Source organism: Vicia villosa, linkage group LG1 (assembly GCF_029867415.1).
Source record: "Vicia villosa cultivar HV-30 ecotype Madison, WI linkage group LG1, Vvil1.0, whole genome shotgun sequence".
NCBI lineage: Eukaryota > Viridiplantae > Streptophyta > Magnoliopsida > Fabales > Fabaceae > Vicia > Vicia villosa.
The window spans coordinates 123,258,875-123,276,760 of NC_081180.1; the positions used below are offsets into that span (position 1 = coordinate 123,258,875).

General features: G+C 34.7%; 1 protein-coding gene across 10 annotated transcripts; it reads left to right on the forward strand.

The window, feature by feature from the left end:
* The first annotated feature begins 11,025 nt into the window (after positions 1-11,025).
* Positions 11,026-15,620, forward strand: LOC131644071 (serine/arginine-rich splicing factor SR30-like). 10 transcript variants are annotated; one of them, XR_009296357.1, is made up of 16 exons: positions 11,026-11,181; positions 11,366-11,460; positions 12,142-12,207; positions 12,317-12,391; positions 12,493-12,601; positions 12,747-12,793; positions 12,937-12,994; positions 13,226-13,275; positions 13,418-13,474; positions 13,557-13,693; positions 13,777-13,824; positions 14,256-14,342; positions 14,455-14,520; positions 14,889-14,922; positions 15,130-15,200; positions 15,318-15,620. XR_009296357.1 is itself a non-coding variant. In XM_058914462.1 (14 exons), the coding sequence occupies exons 2-13, from the start codon at positions 11,374-11,376 to the stop codon at positions 15,178-15,180; spliced, it is 819 nt and encodes a 272-aa protein (XP_058770445.1). In that variant the 5' UTR covers positions 11,026-11,181; positions 11,366-11,373; the 3' UTR covers positions 15,181-15,200; positions 15,318-15,620. The 10 variants fall into 10 exon arrangements, 1 of the variants encoding a protein (XP_058770445.1); XR_009296355.1 differs by having other exon boundaries at positions 14,256-14,595; XR_009296356.1 differs by having other exon boundaries at positions 14,256-14,520.
* Positions 15,621-17,886: the final 2,266 nt, after the last annotated feature.

Below are 17,886 nucleotides of genomic sequence, written 5' to 3' on the forward strand. Positions count from 1 at the left end.
TGTTGAAATACATGTCATACCATAATGGTAGAGCTATAAGTTTGACCACAAGGCCAAAGTTGTTTCTCAGTGCCATTAAATTTGGGTGGTAGATTGAAAAGCGATGTGTTGTACATGCTTCAAAGAATTTATGTTTTCTATATCATTGTGCGTACTGCTGTGGTTTTTTTTAACATAATGGTTAGAAATCAAAAGCAAAAGACAATGTTATATCAATTCCCAATGATATTTGAATCCTCAGGCATGCCTCGATATGTATGGCTTCGAACCTTGAAAACTTTATCTATATTGTTGTTACTTCCTATTTCAGTAGCATTCATGTGAATCGGGGCTCTTCTATCATCAAACATGCTTTTTTGTTCTGCTTTTGCGGTCTGTTTCCAGTGCCGTCAATAATGCGGTCTGCACCATTTTGATTTGTTATTGCCTGGAATTTTGGATGTTTTTTTTATCATGTGATCATACCTCAGTGATATATCCAACAACAGGAGGAAACATTCATGAATTCACACCTATATCCCCATGTGTTGTTCTTTATGACATTGGTCTGATTGGTTTTTTTTGCTTTGATGAACAGCCTTAATGGATGTTGTATGAGGGTTTCGATTATGACCTTATTTTTGTCTGATGGTTTTGATACATTTCTAACATCAGTAGAATATTGTATCTCTTTTTCTACCGATCTGCTTTGCGGTAACGAAGTTACAAAGATGGGTCGAGAATGCAGCAACCGAATGATGTTACATTGTTGTAGTGACAGTTTCATCTCAACTATTTCTTGATGCACTATATTAAGATGTTGATTTTGTTGTGTTTTTGGATTATTTTGGTGACTGATGATGACATTGGTTTTATGGGAAGGATTATTAGTTTAAGAAGACGAGAGGATTAGAAGCTTGGAGCCTGAAACCTCTAGGGATGAGTTGCGGAAGTCTCGAGCTAGATCTCTTAGGAGAAGAACAATTACTGCCTCAACAAGACTCACTTATAGTTTCAGGAAGCGTAATGAGCGTGTAATCGATTATTAATTTGTTTTAATTTTCATTGAAGATATTCGTGACGCCAAAGAGGAAGAAACTGTGAATTCATATGTCAAGGGTACAACTTTTACTTTACCTTAATTTAATCAAGGAAAATTAATGGCACAAAATTGCAACTTGAAAATTAATGTGTTTTAGTCTTAATTATCAGCTCTTTATCTATGTCATTACTCTTCTTGATATAGCTGAACTTTCTCTTATATCTCAGGTATTTTCCTTATGGAGTGAATGGGGTGTTTGTTGGGTCTGCAATAGTTTATTTTCTTACTTTGGTTTTGATTCAGTTTCCGGTACTGCAGGAGGTGAATATTTCTAAGAGGGATTGATCTTTTAAGTCCACTGTAAGTCGTATCGGCAGAAACTAAATGCAAGGCTCATAATTCATAAGCACACAACATTCTTGAACAATGCATTTAATATCATATTGTTATTTAAGGTTTTTATATCGTACCGTATTTGTGAAAAATCCTCAACGAGATTCTCCAATTGGCATATCAACTACATTAGCTATAAGTTGCGTTCTGTATATGCTTGTGTCTGCAGATATTGTTGGCTTAGTATTATGCATTGAACCGTTACACCATAATATCCTCAGCATTTTCTACCTATGGGATGGAATGGGCAGTGTAAGGTTTGCTAGGGCATACTGTTTTATTGTTTAACCAATCTAAATATATGATTGTCTCTTTTGAATATTATGCTTCAATTTCCATTTATTATACTGATGACATGTATATAATAACAATCAGAGCTATCACTGTTCTTTTTTCTAATTTGTTGGGATCAATTCTTCCAGTTTGCATCTTTAAGAAAACACTTTAATGGATCTCACATGTTATCAACAATAGGTGGAAACAAAGTTTTCTGGAGCTAATGTTTTCGGCTTTGAAAATGGAACTGCTAAAGGTAGCTCCGCAATAGGAGGAAAGTATGATATGGAAATCCATGGTGGAGTTGAAGTTCTATCTCTTTCTCTTGGTAGTGATGCTACAGAATATTATGAGGATGGTCAAAATGTAATTCTAAATGCATATCAAACACTACTTTCTCTTGATTACTATTAGAAACAAACATATCATCAAATTTTTGTATTTTTGGAAGGATTGGCTTTAATTTATCTAAATGTAATTCTAAATTATATCTCTTTAATTTTGCTTCCAAAATTATTGCTTAAAATATTAACCTGAGAAATACTAAAATCTAACTTCTTCCAAGTTGTAGCTATTGATTTGGTTGATGAGGCAACTGCTTAACTGTAAACGGAACAGTTTGTAGAGCAACTGTGCTCATCATAATGCATTAGTAAATTAATGAATGATAGATAAACAACATAATGTATTAGTGAATTAATACATGCTAGATGTTTTATTTGCAACATGTCTTATATGCCAGTTCATGCATTTCAAACTTGCAACATGGTTGGTTGTTTGTGTTGTTTTGCTGTCTTGATTTGATGCGTTGAAAATTTTGTGTCCATCAAAGAAGATATAAAGTAAAATTGTTACCTTTACAATTAGGAGTATATATCATATTACTATATCACAATCCCATGTAAATAAATATTTGTGAAATAATTTATAGAAAGCAGATTTTAGTTTCATCACCCTCCAATCGTGTATGTTTAAAATATTATGTAATTGTAAACTAATAGTAGTATTTATTAGTTTAATTAATTAATTAATTTTAATATTTCGTTGGCTTTAAATAAAATTATTGTTTTCAATTTGTAAGTTTATTTTTTAATATAATACTTATTGTGAATTACTTCAATCTATTAAATTTTATAGTATTTTGTAGTCAAACTTTTTACCATCTTTATCTAAATGTTTAGTCACAATTAAATTTTAAGTCTCTCCAAAAATATATTATTTTCTAACAAGTCAACATATTCATTAGATTTTTTTGCTACGATTACATGTTAGTTTGCTTTAAAAAACTATGACTATTAAGATGTCATTTATGAATTAAAACTACTTATTTAGATTAAGTTAAATTGGTAAAAAAAAAAGAAACATGTTTGGTGCATGATAATTTCTCTATCAAACTCATCTTCATGTAGAGAGAAAATGATAAATATGAGATATCTTACGTGTAAGTAAATGTGATAAAATAGTATTGTTTATCCATTATAGAAAGTAAAAATAAATAAGATTAGTTATCAAATAAATATTTACTATTGATTATCCTTTTTCTCTTAAAAATTTATTAAGATTTATAAAAAACTTGAATTTAAAATTTGTAAATAGAATTTGAAGTGGATTTTAATAGATACCGTATTATTTATATGAATGCTCGGGTAATACACAAGTGTGTGAACGCACAGGTAATTAGACCAAAATCCGTGTGAACGTACGGGTAACACATCACTACCGTGTAACGCACGGGTAACCATGCCTAAATCTGTGTGAACGCACGGGTAACACATCGATAAAGTGTGAACGCACGGGTAACACATCGATAAAGTGTGAACGCACGGGTTATTACATTTTCTGTACAATTAAAAAAATAAAAGTAAATATATTTAAAATAAAGAATGAATTCAAATACGAGAAAAATGTGTTATTTTTTAATTATTTATATATCTAATATTTTTATTTTGAAATAATTGTTAATTTCAAATACAACAAATTTTAAGATAATATATGAATAATTGATATTTATATGATTGTTGTCCTTTTTAAAAAATTGAAAATATTTTTATTTTAAAAATGTATTTTTTTTTAAATAATAAAATATTTTAGTAAAACTATTTTATTTTTTTAATTTTAAAAATTGGTTTTTATAAAGTATGTGTTTAATAGTTTTTCTTAACAATTGTTATTTTTAAAAACTTATACAATTATCTTGGAGTCTAATTTTTTTTTATTTTTTTTCTAATTTGTATAAAATCTAATGACAAATTGGTGACATATTTGCGGTCCACACCAGAACTCGTGCGGACGCACGGGTAACTATACAAAAATCTACTCAAACACTTATTTTTTTTACAACATTAAAGTTCTTTCTTTTTTATCATTCTATTTATGGACTTCAGAACATACAATATTTTTTCATTAATATTAAACCATATTCTATAAATAAATACTATTTTTGATTTTTTTTAATCAATTGAATAGTTTTGTTTAAACAATATAACTTCTATATTTCAATTTCATACAAAAAAAATTCAATGTCCAACCCACACCTGAACCCGTGCGGACGCACGGGTTTCCCACTAGTTCTTAGAAACAATCAAAGATTGTGATAAAACATTAGCTCATGTTTGACTTTTTCAAATGAGTTTTAATTCCACCAAACATAAAACATAAACACCAACAAAGGAATGAAAATTTGAACCTTTTTTCTTCTTCTTTTCCTCACGTGAAAATGTTCTTCCTCTCCTCTCAAACATTCAAATTTCAAGACAAAAATCAATAATCAAAACCATATGGATCAAAAAGAAAGAAAGCGAACCTGAGGCAATCCACACGGTGGTGATGACTCGACTGGTCGGCATAGTGCGTTCTCGGCGGATCTGCAGATTGGAACGGTTGTTGGTGGCGGGTCCAGGATTCGAAGCGGCTAGCCGTGCGGTTCGGGTGGATTTTGGTCGCTGCTTCGTATGCTTTCATCGATTGAAATGATGAAGGTGTCGCGATTTGATGTTGGTGTGGTGTTTCCCGGCCGCGATTTGTTGACGGCGGAGGGAGGTTTGTTTGGCTGGCCGGTGGTGTGTGGAGGTGATATCTCGCGTCTGGGCTTTCGGATTCAACCTCTTTTTTTTTTTTCTCTGCAAGCAAAACAACAACAATAACAACAAGAGTGGAACAGAATATGATAATATATGCAGCTTAGTTTATTTTTTTTATTTCTATTTTCATGAAAATGGGTAAAGAACAGATAAATGTTACTTGGAATTGTTAATCAAACATGAGATATTCGTTTATGGTGATGGTCAGAATTTGGTTTCAAGTTATGTTAATGGTGACATGTTGTTATTGCGATGTTATAATGGTGAATGAATTATGTGCAGGTTTGTTTTTATGAACAAAGGTTGATGAAGATGATGGATATGTGCTGGCTGTCTGTTTTCAACGTTAACCGGCTGTTAGTGGTATAGGTGAAGAGAAGGATTAGGATTAGGATTAGGATTTGTTTCTACTGTACGTGTCTACCGGTGAGTGAGAATTGTTGTTTTAAATAGAAAAAATTAGGTTAGCTAAAATGGTAAGTAATTAACATAAGAGAAATGTTATATGTACACTAAAGCTTACATCAATTTTCTACACCGTATGAATTTATGTGAGGGTTAGATACAATTATATACATGCACATGTTTTTAGGTGACAATAAAATATTAAAAAGAACTAATAAACCGTATAATATACGGTGTAGTGTTAACATTTTGTGTAAACTTAGCAAATCTCTTAACATAATCAAACCTTCAAATCAAAATGTGATTTGATTTTGATATTTTAATTATTCATGTTTTGCAAGTCTTACTCCCTTCCCAATTGTGCTATATTATTTGTTCAAAATAAAAAGTTAATTGGAAGTATATGAAGCATCGGCCAACATCTTGCTATTAAAATATAAATAATTTAAGAGTAAATTATTATATTTTAAAATAGACTTTTAATCGAATATTTATAAAATTCACGATGAACCCAAATTTTTTATAAAATCTAATTTTTGAAATAGTTCTCAATTTTGAAAAGTGTGGGCAAATTTTGGGGTATGACAGAATCAAACTTACCAAGATGATCTTTAGTATTCAGAATAAAACAAACACATCCAAAAGGATGAAAATATGAAATGTTGGGCTTTCTGTTCTTCCACAATTCATAAAGAGTCTTATTTAGAATAGGTCTTATAGAGATTCTATTCTGAATATAACATGTAGTGTTTATTGCTTCTGTCCAGAAATGCTTAGCCATATTGGTTTCATTGATCATGGTTCTGGCCATTTCTTGTAGAGTCCTATTCTTTCGCTCTACAACTCCATTTTGCTGTGGAGTTCTAGGGCAAGAGAAATCATGGGCAATACCATTTTCTTTGAAGAACTCCTTAAAGAATCGGTTCTCAAATTCACCACCATGATCACTTCTGACCTTTATGATTTTGCACTCCTTCTCAGATTGAATCTGAGTGCAGAATTCAAAGAACACTGAGTGAGACTCATCCTTGTGTTTTAAGAACTTTACCCATGTCCAGCGGCTATAATCATCAACAATGACTAATCCATATTTCTTCCCTCTGACAGATGCTGTTTTGACTGGGTCAAACAGATTAATGTGCAGAAGTTCTAACGGCCTTAAGGAAGAAACAACATTCTTAGACTTGAATGTAGGTTTGGAGAACTTGCCCTTCTGACATGCTTCACAAAGAGCATCTGATTTGTATTTCAGATTAGGGAGTCCTCTGACAAGATTTAGTTTGTTAATCTGAGAAATCTTTCTCAAACTAGAATGTCCTAATCTTCTATGCCAGACCCATTGCTCTTCAGAAACAGACATAAGACAGGTTACCTTCTGATTCTTTAGATCTTGAAGATCCGTCTTATAAATGTTATTCTTTCTCTTGCCTGTAAATAAGATTGAGCCATCCTTCTGACTTACAACCTTGCAAGACTTTTGATTAAAGATTATGTCATTACCATTGTCACTTAATTGACTTATGGACAACAAGTTATGAGCTAAACCATCTACCAGAAGAACATTAGTTATAGAAGGAGAGTTACCACACTTTATGGTTCCAGAGCCAATTATCTTGCCCTTCTGATCTCCTCCGAACTTAACTTCTCCAACAGATTTAAGCACCAGGTCTTGGAACATAGACCTTCTTCCCGTCATGTGTCGAGAGCACCCAGAGTCCAGGTATCATGACATGTTTTCCTTTGTCTTCTTTGCAGCCAAGGATATCTGCAACGGGAATAATCTTTTCCTTAGGTACCCACATTTTCTTGGGTCCTTTCTTGTTAGTTCTCCTCAAGTTCTGATTGAACTTGGGTTTAGCATTATAAGAAATAGGAGGAACAACATGATATTCTTTATTCTGAGTTCCATGATACTTCTTAGGTTGTGCCACATGCTTCTTGGTGTGTGTTATGTGAAAGCTTTTGGCATGTGATGTGTACCTAATATCATGGGGGTGGCCAAATTTAAATTGGTTATACAGAGGCTTGTATGATATTTTCATATCATCCACAGAATCAAGCTTGTATGGGGTTTCACCCTCATAACCAATGTCAACTCTCTTGTTTCCAGAAACAACATATATCATAGAAGCAAGTTGACTTCGGCCAATACTTCTAGATAGGAACTTTCTAAAACTCAGGTCATATTCTTTCAGAATATGATTCATACTGGGAATGGATTTTTCTGATTCAGAAGGAGATCCACTATCTTTGGATAATTTTAAAACTTTTTCCTTCAGTTCAGAATTTTCCACTTCCAGTTTCTTAGTTTCAAATTCAAATTGCTTTTTTAGCTTTTTGTATTTGATACTAAGATGAGCTTTTAGTTCCAGAAGCTCTGTTAAACTGGAAACTAACTTATCTCTAGTTAGTTCAGAAAATACCTCTTCAGAATCTGATTCTGATGTAGATTCTGATCCATCATCAACTGTGGCCATTAGTGCAAGGTTTACCTGCTCTCCTTCAGAGTCTGATTCTGATTCTGAGTCATCCCATGTTGCCATAAGACCTTTCTTCTTATGAAACTTCTTATTGGGATTCTCCTTCTGAAGTTTTGGACATTCATTTTTGAAGTGTCCAGGCTCATTGCACTCATAACAAATGACCTTCTTCTTGTCAGATCTTCTACCTCCAGAAGATTCTCCTTTTTCAGGCTTCTTTGAACTTCTGAAGTTCTTGAACTTCCTTTGCTTCCTCTTCCAGAGTTGGTTTACCCTTCTGGAGATCATGGACAATTCATCTTCTTCTTCTGATTCTGATTCTTCAGAATCTACTTCTTCAGCCTGAAAAGCGTTAGTGCATTTTTTATAATTAGATTTTAATGCAATAGACTTACCTTTCTTCTGAGGTTCATTAGCGTCAAGCTCAATTTCATGACTCCTCAGGGCGCTGATCAACTCTTCCAAAGAGACTCCATTCAGATTCTTTGTTATCTTGAATGCAGTCACCATTGGGGCCCCATCTTCTGGGCAAGCTTCTGATGATCTTCTTGACATGAACAACTTTGGTGTATCCCTTGTCAAGAATTCTCAATCCAGCAGTTAGCGTTTGAAATCTTGAGAACATCTTCTCAATGTTTTCATCATCCTCCATCTTGAAGGCTTCATATTTCTGGATCAAGGCAAGAGCTTTAGTCTCCTTGACTTGAGCATTTCCCTCATGAGTCATTTTCAATGATTCATATATGTCATAGGCTATTTCCCTGTTAGATATATTTTCATACTCAACATGAGAGATAGCATTCAGCAAAACAGTCCTACACTTGTGATGGTTTTTGAATTGCTTATTCTGATCATCATTCATCTCTTGTCTTGAGAGCTTTACACCACTAGCTTTCACTGGATGTTTGTAACCATCCATCAGAAGATCCCATAAGTCACCATTTAGACCAAGAAAGTAACTTTCAAGTTTGTCTTTCCAATATTCAAAGTTTTCACCATCGAATATTGGTGGTCTAGTATACCCATTGTTACCATTTCCATTTTGTTGCTCAACAGAGCCAGATGTAGATGTATGTGTTGGATCTTCACCAGCCATCTAGATTTTGTGTTTTTCTCTTCCTGAATCTTTTCTAACACGGTTAAGTGCTTGCACCTAGAACCAGGCTCTGATACCAATTGAAGGATAGAAAAACACTTAGAAATGGGGGGTTGAATAAGTGTAGTTTAAAAACTCTTAAGATAAAAACAATTTGCACAATGATTTTTATCCAGGTTCGTTGTTAACTAAACTACTCCAGTCCACCCTTGACAAGGTGATTTACCTCAACTGAGGATTTAATCCACTAATCACACAAGATTACAATGGTTTTCCACTTAGAAACACTCTAAGTCTTCTAGAGTATTCTGATCACAACTTGATCACTCTAGGAACACACTGCTTAAATAACCTCTAAGACTTTCTAGAGAATCCGATCACAACTTGATCTTCTCTAGTCCTTTACAAATCAATGTAAATAAATTCTAAGAGTATTACAATGCTTCTTGAAAAGCTATAATCACAACTGTGATATTTCTCTTAAAGTTTAAGCTTAATCTCACTAAGATATTACAACAGCAATGTAGTGAGTTTTATGAAGTTTGAGAGCTTTTGATTTGAACAGCATTTCAGTATTTTTGCGTCAAGAGTTGTATTCAGCTTCTCTTCAAAACTTCTATTTATAGGCGTTTGAGAAGATGACCGTTGGGAGCATTTAATGCTTTGCGTATTCCGTACAACATTGAATTTAATGTTTCACACTTTTGTCAACTACCTTGAGCCTTGCTTTTGCTGTGACTACTGACGTTGCCTTTAATAGCTTCTAACGTTCCTTTTGTCAGTCAGCGTAGCCTGCCATCTTGTACTTGATTCTGATTTGATCTTTTTTTGATACAACGTTTGAATCTTCAGAGTCAATACAGTTTGGTGCAGAGCATCTTCTTGTCTTCTGACCTTGAAGTGCTTCTAAGCGTGATACCATGAAACTTCAGTGCTTCTGCTTCTGAACTCATGTTCTTCTGATGCTTCAAATGGCCATGTTCTGATTCTGCTAGACCATCTTCTGATGTCTTGCGAGAGCATGTTCTTATGTTGCATACTGAACTTCTTGAGTCAAAGTTTCTGAGCGCTGATTTGTGCATACTCTTTATATATTTCCTGAAAAGAAAATTTCATAGGATTAGAGTACCACATTATCTTATGCAAAATTCATATACATTGTTATCATCAAAACTAAGAATATTGATCAGAACAAATCTTGTTCTAACATGAATTAGCTTTGATCTTTGTTTTTTTTAAAGACGGGGAAGCTTGTTTCCCTCAGACGACGCCACTGATCGTACCTGATTAGATGGATCGTCAAGGCCTGCTCGGAATCTGAGTCTTCGTGAAGTGAAGGGGTGGTGTACCTGCAAGGTACTCCGATGCCAAAGTAAGAAGACGAGCAAAGGAGCGCAAGTACAAGCTAAAAGTTAGAAAGAAGTGAATTACCTGACCCTCTAGTGAAAGAGGGTATTTATAGCCCCCAGCGCTGGGTCATGATCTCGCTATTGGGCTGGATTCCCAGGCCCACTAGGAGACTACCAGGTTTCCTAGGCGGAAATACCGGAGGTGCGTGAGTGCCCTCTGTCCTGGTTAACTGCTCCGAAGTTTAAGGGAGACGCGGTCTTTTAGGGACCACGTGGACTCCGCTTTATCCGGGGGGTTGGATGAAGGAGTCCTGCGAGGAGCAGGGTCCTCGGTGGTGAAGGCGCTCGCGGGGAGCACCTGTGCCGAGCACCAGGCAGCTTACGGGAAGCACTTGTGCCGGACATGGTGAAGACGAGCACTTGATTGCTCTTCGTGGTTCATGGAGTGGTTTGGGCCTCCAAGGCTAAGTGGGCCGAAAGTAGACTGGGCCGAATCTTGGCCCAGTCTAGAACAGTAGATTTTACGAATTTAACAAAGATCCTTTACTATTTCTTTTGTAACTCTAATTGGTTAGTAATTCTCTTGTTTTTTTTGTCGGACTTTTTCCCCAACTTTCGTGTATTCAGGTTTTAGATTTTGAGAACCCTTAATTTTTTTTAATATATCATCTTGCTTAAAAAAAAAACACTTAAAAAAACTCAAATATTAAGAAATTATTATAAAAAAAAAATTTAAAATTGTAGTTTTTGTTTATGAAAAATTGTACCTGTCATTATTTTATTGGATGATTTCAAAAGTTAAGTGTTCATTTTATTGGATGTGTTCAAAAGTTAGGTGTTGTATTACTATTGGTGATTATTATAGATAACACATCCTCGAGATTTTGCCTTTTTCTTTTCACACAAAGCAACAAACGGCTAAGATGCGATCGTCGTTCTAACCATGCACGTGTCCCCACGAGATTTTTTTACCTTTTTCTTTTCTTTTCCGCGTGAGTGCTGATATTCTCCCTCAATCAACCCTCAAGATTTAGAACACCGTCTTCCATTTTTCGCATCTCTTTGTGTTTTATCGTCTCGGGTATGTATCTAATCTATAATCCTCAATTTTCGATCGCATGTTTGAATTTTCACTCCCTCTTGCTGTTCCGATAGATGAGTAGAATTTTGATTTTAGTACCAATTTTACAAGGTCTATTTTTGTATCTTAGATTTATATAAGAACTCTAGATGTGTAATTTCATATGTGCATTCTGTGGTTTTAGGAAACAAAATGAGTGGCAAGTCAAGTCGCACTTTATATGTTGGCAATCTTCCTGGCGATATTCGCTTGAGAGAAGTAGAGGATCTTTTCTACAAGGTACTCATAACTAATTCCTTTGTACAAACTGTAGTGCTTATAACTTCAATGCTAAAAAATATACACACATTGTGTGTATTTGGTAATTCGTTTGAAGGGTATTTCTTGCTTTCCTATGCAAATTAAAAGTAAGAAGCTTCAATTTGGAGCATTGGCCAGACACTCGTTTTTTAGCCTCTTAGACGCTGAAACAAATAGGCTTAAGTTATTATCTATCCTCTTTATGTTTTTTTAGCCTCTTACTGTGTGTTTGGATTGGCGGCGGACACAATTGATTTTGACAGAATTGAGAATTGAGTTTGGTAGAATTGAGTTTAGTAGAATTGATTTATGTTTGGATATATTTATGTAAAAGTGAGTTGAACAACAAATTTTAGTGTAAAAATCACATTTGAACTTAGAAGCTACAAATTTTAGCTTCAAGTAGAATCAATTCTGGAGACAAAATCAACTCTACTTTAGAATAACCAAACACCTCAAATTCATTTCATAATTTGTTCTACACCTTTAAAATTGTTTTTGGCCATCTCAAAAGTCAATCCAAACATGCTATTGGCTCTGTTATTTGCTTTTGTGGTAATACTTGCATACATTACACACAATAATGAAGTATAGTTAAAAATCAGTATGTCTAGATTTCTGTTTCACCATTTGTTTTTTTCTTTCACTTTCAATATACAGTATGGTCCTATCGTTGACATTGATTTGAAGATCCCTCCCAAACCACCAGGTTATGCTTTTGTTGAGGTATGCCTATATTTCATCTTGAAAGGAGGAAAGAGTATTGCTATTTATCACACTTTTTTTTGTTCCCTTGTTCGTTCTGTCTTATGTATATTAAACATTTATATTGCAGTTTGAGGATGCTCGTGATGCTCAGGATGCAATTTACTACAGAGATGGTTATGATTTTGATGGTTATCGATTACGGGTTAGAATATTTTCCATTTGTTCTTTTTCTGTTATCCTCTTGTATAGGACACATTATCGAGTTTCGTTATATGTAATTTTGGTCGATATTTGTTACTGTAGGTTGAACTTGCACATGGTGGACGGTCAAGTTCATCGTCAGTAGATCGATATAGTAGGCATAGCGGTAGAAGTGGTAGCTATGGAGTTTCCAGGCGATCTGACTATCGTGGTATCTATTGTTTCCTAATAGGGTTAAAAATATAGTTTTTGGCTTTATATCACTGTATAGTAGTTTCTCTCTGTTTTTTTTTGTTGTCAGAGTTCCTATTTGTACCTAAAAATGTTCAGGTTGACCCTATTTATTGTCTTTGCAGTTCTGGTGACTGGATTACCTCCTTCTGCTTCATGGCAAGACCTGAAAGTATGGACTGGTTGATGATTCCTATGATCATTTAATACTTGCAAGAGTACATAGAGGGGGATTATGACATTTTACATTGAAATCATTGTATTGGTTAAAAATTATTCAATAATATTTGCTGATTCTGGGTTCTAAATGATTAGGATCACATGCGTAAAGCTGGTGATGTGTGTTTTTCTCAAGTATTCCGGGAGCGTGGAGGTAAGTGGATTATGATGTATTTTGGAGTGAGATTTGTGTTTTAATCGTAGTCTCAAATGTGAATAATGTGAGATATTGTCATATGATATAGGGGACACGACTAATTTTGAGATGCAATAATTCTTGAAACACTGCCATTAAGTCTAGGCTTTTTGGGCTGATTTACTTTTTTTTTTTTTAATAAAAATTATCAACACATAATTCTCAAACATGGGTATAATTTGTATGCAGGCTTGACTGGGATAGTGGATTATACCAATTATGATGATGTGAAATATGCTGTAAGTATTCTTAACCTGTATCAACAAAGAGTTATCAGGTTTAATATTTTACTTGCTATTATGTCATTGAGCTGGATTTTTTGTGGTTGGAATTTTGACCAGCACTACTATTATGTTTCAATAACTTTATATTGTCATACAGATCAGGAAACTTGATGACTCTGAATTTCGAAATGCATTTTCTCGGGCATACATACGAGTGAGTAGATGTTATATTTGGCTACATTCTGCATTATATTTATGTACTTACTCTCCTTGACATATATCTCGGGTTGGCTCAGGTGAGGGAATATGATCGGAGTTATTCTAGAAGCCCTAGTCGTGATTCAAGGAGGAGCTATTCTCGAAGCCGCAGCCCATATGCATCACGAAGTCGAAGCCGCAGTCTAAGTCATAGCTACAGTGGCAGGAGCAGAAGGTTCATTTTGATTGCACTGATCAAGTATGATTTGATATGTATTTTGGTAAACTTGAAGAATTGATCAAGTGTTGGTTTTGCAGTTTGTCTCCAAAAGCAAGACACGCTCGTCGCTCATTATCTCTCTCAAGGTCAGTTTCTGCCCAGTCTTGATATGTATGCAACTTTTTGCCGTCTGATTTGAGCTGTATAGGCTTTTAGTTTTTATGCTTCTGCATAATTGGTAAAAATTGAGTTTCATTAAAATATGGTCATCTAATAAGTGTATCATGTGATTATACTTGGTTTATACATCTTAGATTGGTGGTATCATATGGTCAATTGAAAATATAAAACACGTCTTACACAGTTACACCATTGGTTTGTGTAAATTTAATGCTTGATGGTGATTCCCATGATGGGATCCAAATAACTTGATAGGAAGAGATGATATTATGCTATTCAATAGACTTATCAGCATAATTCTTCATATGTGGAAACGTGGAGGGGTGTTAATAAAGTGGTTGTCAGCTTGGCCGCTGAATATAAAATGTTCATTAGGGTTAACTCTCTTGTTTTCTAGTTGTAGCCTTTTGCGGCGACCTGGGAACTGCATGTTAGGATCTTGATGGCATGTGGTGCTCAAACGCCTGCAACTTTGTGGTATGAGGTAATGATGTTTTGTTGATGAGCACCTCTGGAACACCTTAATATTGTGACTGACAATAAAACTAATGTTGTATTGATTAAAGACATGGTGACACAGTCTTCCATTGTTGTAGACTTGATGACAGTAGATGGATGAGTTGCAATCTAAAAGCTGGATCACTGTGAACATAATACTATTGGTAACAACAATTGCAAATCTGCAGTGATACAGTTCAAAACCTACGAATAACCTATGCTCTAACTTCTGGGTTGAGGTTATCTTTCTCTTTAGGATTTCTTTTGTTGTCCTATATTGAGTTGGTTATATTATCTCTTACCAACAATTGGATCTAGGTATCATGTACCGTTCGCAATAGATTTTTAAAACTTAAGCATGACACATAGTTCAATTACTTCCCCCCTCGACTCTGCTCATCTGGTAGATTGATTTCATCCTTTTGGTGTCACCAACTTTGATGTGGAATTTGTATTCGTGGAGCAAGTCATCAAACTTTTGATATCACATTCTGGATATTAAATTGAGTTTTGTTCGTTTGAATATTTGCAGATCCCATACAAGATCCAGATCCCCGAGCTCGTCTGTAAGTTTTATCTAAATTGAATAATTTGAGATCATTTAGAAAAGGGAAAATTAAGATTTTCTTTACATTTGCATGATCTTGCCCTAAGATGCTCAGTTCTGCTAAGCTATAGCAGAATTAACCTGCATTGGTCTAAATGTAAATGGTAGCTTATGCTAACCGAAAACAAGTTTTAACTTTTATTCCATTGTTTTGTGTGCAATGCAGCCTAGACGTTACCAGAGTCGCAGTCCTAGCCAAAGTTCAAGGAGCATGTAACAATCTCGTTTGGCTTATAAGTATGTTAATTGTCTTCAAACTCGTAATCATTCTTGTATTCTTGTAGTTTATTATAAATTTACTATCTCTATTTATTTTAAAGTTTCTTGATCTTCTAATGATAGATCTGATGACAGGTGAGATCTGAATGTGTCAATGTGTTTAATCTGGGGAGACCACTACTGGATATGCATTTTCATTCCGGGCTAAGGTCCAATATATTATAGCTCTATTATTACAGCCCATTCTAGTATTGTATTTGAATCTTAAATTTGACAGGTGAGAGACTGTGAAACAAACCTTTTGTGCATTTAAATTTGAAGTGGGTGATTAGAACAGACTGGAATGATATTGTATTAACCTGTGCATTTAGTAGTTTAAACCTGTGATATTGTATTGGCTACTTATCTTCTGGTAGTATTCATGCTCGATTTTTACGACAGATTTGTGTTTTCCCCCCCCTCAATATCTTTCAACCAAAGAAAGTAGCATATGTTTTATTAAAAAAAACACATGGCAAACAGATGTAGGGATTAACAGCGGGTGTTGATTCTAATGGAACAAGTTAGACTCTTATAATAGTGAACTAACGTTTGAATTTTAGATTAAAGTTATTCATAATTAATATGTTCGATACATATCAAATATGATTATTTCAAATAGAGCAAATTTTTTTTATATATATAAAACCGAGTAGAGCAAGTTTCAATTGAATCTTACAGAATTTTGCATAAAAAGCTAATAAGAAATCAAAGGTTTCATTACAAAGATACATAACTCAAAATTGGAACAAGGCTTATTTGTTTTATGATTGTAAAAATGATTTATAGGTATGTAAAAATTATAAATTTAACTTCATTTTATAAAATTTAACACACAAGACTGATATTGTTTTACTTAATACTTTGTGCCATATTTTAAATATGGAGTCCTATGGGTGAATTTATGACAGGTTATTATTAATTTGTTTTTAAAAATTAACTTGCAAGCGCGCTTGGATGAGATGGAGGGAATTTCTTCCAGCTTAACAAAAGGCCTCGAGTTCAAATCTAGTGGGAAGGTTATGAGGCAGTTGCAAAAGTAGTGGGAAATAGGCACATTAAAGGCATTTTCCATCATTGAGATGTTTCGTCGACTTTCAAGGCACTTAACTTTAGGCTTGTAGGTTAGGGCGTGACACTATTCTCTAGGGCATTCGAGTGCACCTGAGTTTGCTTGTATTCCCAAGATGCAATTTGCTCGCTAATTTATAACTTTACGTTTTTCCTTGATCCGACCCACTGCTTGTTTCCCTTATATAAAGATATCCTAACTTTTTGGGAGAGTTTTTTCGCCATTCCTGAGTCAACTTTCCTTTTTGCGCGAGTCATTTCCTTTTCTTCTTTAGAAGTCTTCATCATGCCTTCTTTGGAATAGAGCTTTCAATTTGCATTTAATATATCCTCCCTTAAGTTGTTTCGGTTCTCTCTAGGTACCATTCTTACCCTAAGCTTACTTTCTTCATCCCCAATTTTTATTTTGTTATGACTCGTATGAATGACGACCATGTAACCCTATATAGTAATTTTGGGAATGACGGTTCTTCGTCTTCCCATAGGGAAAAAACTTCTGATTTAGAATATAGTATTCCAAACACTTATTGTTCCGCTCTAAAAGCTATAAACTTATTTGACAGTTCTGAGTTAGAGAAATTTTCTATTATTTCTCCTGATAGAGAATATTCCTTTGATAAATCTTCCTTTGATGCCCTCCTATCTGATCACGATGTTAGAAGTGATCTCACAACCAATTTTGTGTTAGCTTCTTCTGCAACCTTAGTGGATTCTGCTTTCCCTACTTTGAGTACACCAAAGTTTGAAATTGCTGCCTTAAACAAGGAATAGGCTCAATCTTTTATTAGGACTTACCATTACATCTTCAGTCGGGATCCAAGTGATGCTAAGATTAAGGATATTCTTGCACGTGGGACCTAACCTCCTTGTATCGATTGGCTCATGCCATCAAATATTTTCTGGGCTGGTGAGATACCTTTAAGTAGTATCTACCTCGTAGAGTCGGTTGATGCAAGCAAGTATAGTTGGAAGGATTTTGAGATACTGGGAACCCTTATACTTTAGATAGTCCTACTGTCGTGAAGGAGGCTAATGTAGAAGTAGGTCGTCCCTCTAATTTGTTGGTTCCCCTTGTGGAATTAGCTAAAAGGATATGTAGTACCTTAAGGGGTGCTCTATTCCTTTCAATGAATGTTTGTTTAGTCAGTTAAATTTGTGAGTGCCTTTGCTCATATTTGAAGTGGAGGTGTTCAGGTTTTTAAAGAATCTCTCCTTCATCCCGGTGCCTTGGCTTTTATAAGGGTGTTCTAACTCTAGGCCAACTATCGGTCTTGGAAGCCCTTCTGTTGCTTTTTTTATTGTGATACATACTTCTCAGAATAATATCCGGGATCAATGGCTCATCTCGTTGCACCAGGAATTTCCCCGATTTGCCTATTTTGCTGAAAGTCAGGACAATTTTCGGAATCACTTTGTGCTGGTAAAGCCTTGTACTCTAGGGGCACACTCAATGTTTTGTAAGGTTCCTACCAAGCTTCTCTCCCAATCGGCTTTCAAGGATTTCCCCTTAGTTCGTGCACATATATGTTTCAAAAGTATTAGGTATGTGTCCATTTCAAAGGTAAGTCTCATTAGTATGTCATCTGTTTGGATT